General features: G+C 48.6%; 1 protein-coding gene across 1 annotated transcript; it reads left to right on the forward strand.

Moving 5' to 3' along the window:
- Window positions 1-148: 148 nt before the first annotated feature.
- Window positions 149-1,475, forward strand: SYS1 (Sys1 golgi trafficking protein). Its single transcript, XM_010188503.1, has 3 exons — window positions 149-166; window positions 592-659; window positions 1,235-1,475. Exons 1-3 carry the CDS (start codon window positions 149-151, stop codon window positions 1,473-1,475), a joined length of 327 nt encoding a protein of 108 aa, XP_010186805.1.
- Window positions 1,476-1,763: the final 288 nt, after the last annotated feature.

Genomic DNA, 1,763 nt, shown 5'->3' on the forward strand with positions numbered 1-1,763 from the left:
GTGGGCACTGGCCCCTGGGGTGGGGAAGGCTTTGCTTGGGGGCTCCCTTGGGGATACAGACCTCGCTCCCCGTGTAGGCATTTCTTGGTGTTAGACAGCCCCTCGCCAGAGGTAGTACCCCTGTGTAGAGGCAGCCCCGCCATGCCCCATGTCGCTGCCCCCCAACGTAAAGACAGACCTGCTGTCTGTGTAGGTGCCCCCAGTATGGAGGCACACCCCTCTCTTTGAATAGGTGGTACCCCCGGGTTAGAGGCTACACCTCGCTATATAGGTGGTACCCCCAGTATAGAGACAGACACTCTGTATAGGTACCCTCAGTATAAAGACAACCACCCTTCCCCATAGGTAACCCCAGTATGGAGACACACGCTCTCTTTAGGTGGTGCCCCTCAGTATAGAAAGACCCCTGTCCCTTTTCTGTAGGCAACCCCAGGTAGAGAGACCTCTTGGGAGGACTGCCCTAACTGCTCAGGCTCCATGTACGACTCACAGGCAGCACAGGAATGTACTGATGCAGCTGGGCCACAGGAGGAGGTGATGTGCTATGGGCTGTGATTTGTGCTGCGGTTTCCTACTAATAGTCCCATGTAGATTTTAGGCTTCTCAACCCCACCGGGGAGGCTCTCCATGATGGCTTTCATCCTCAATGCGCTCACCTGGTAAGTTGGCACCTACCTAGAGCATCTGTGTCTTGTTCTTTCTTAATACTAAACTTTAAGAGAATTCAGCATGACCTCCTGCCTCTATCAAAACATCTCCTGAAAGCCCTGTGCCTACTTGAACATGTCTGCTGAGGGCAGATGGGAGCTGCTGATTTGCTAGATCCTGGATAAGTCATTTTGCTTCACTGCCTGTTTCCCAGCTGGGAATGAGATTTGCCTCTGTAAAAGATTTTCTTGTAAGTTAGAATTAATGAATCTCAGCAAACACTGATCTGTAAACAAGAATGTGTTTTGCCCCTGGGCAAAGATTACTGGGAGAGATTGTGCAGAGCACCAGGCAGGAATTTTTAAACTGAAAGCTCATTTCCCTACTGTCAAATGATTAAAAAGCTGTAAGCATTTAAATCTTGCTGCAGCAGCTGTGAGCAAGATCAGAAACACCTTATCCTTAACACACTTAAGTTTTAAAGCAGCTAAATAATTAGCACCAACAACTCCTCATAGTTCTTGCTTTATCCCATTTCCATAGGCACAGCACAGCTTGTTCATTAATCCTTGTCTTTATTTTACAGTGCTCTGGGCTTGCTGTACTTCATCCGCCGAGGAAAGCAGTGCCTGGATTTCACTGTCACAGTTCACTTCTTCCACCTCCTGGGCTGCTGGATTTACAACTCACGCTTTCCCTCGACCCTGACGTGGTGGCTGGTGCACATCGTGTGCACCGCGCTGATGGCTGCGATCGGGGAGTACCTTTGCATGAGGATAGAACTCCGAGAAATCCCCCTCAATTCTGCCCCCAAATCCAACGTATAGACTCGCTCTGGCAACAACATGCTGCATCGTGTCATTTTTCCAGCACAAATGCATCTAATGCCTGAGGGTCATCACTGAAGAAGCACAGCAGGTCTGTTCAGACTTTTGATTTTTTTTTTTGGACCTTGATGACTGCATGAGTGCAAGCATCTCCTCTGGCATCAACTGACAACGGGCAAGGAGCAGATGTTTATTTTGTTAACACAAAGGATTTAATATAAGACTGTATGGCAAGTGTGCTCTTAAACTCTTCGCTCGTGAGACTGTTAAAAGCCAGGTAGCAAAACT

The sequence above is a fragment of the Mesitornis unicolor genome, unplaced genomic scaffold, assembly GCF_000695765.1.
Source record: "Mesitornis unicolor isolate BGI_N332 unplaced genomic scaffold, ASM69576v1 scaffold40437, whole genome shotgun sequence".
In the NCBI taxonomy this organism is placed as follows: Eukaryota; Metazoa; Chordata; class Aves; order Mesitornithiformes; family Mesitornithidae; genus Mesitornis; species Mesitornis unicolor.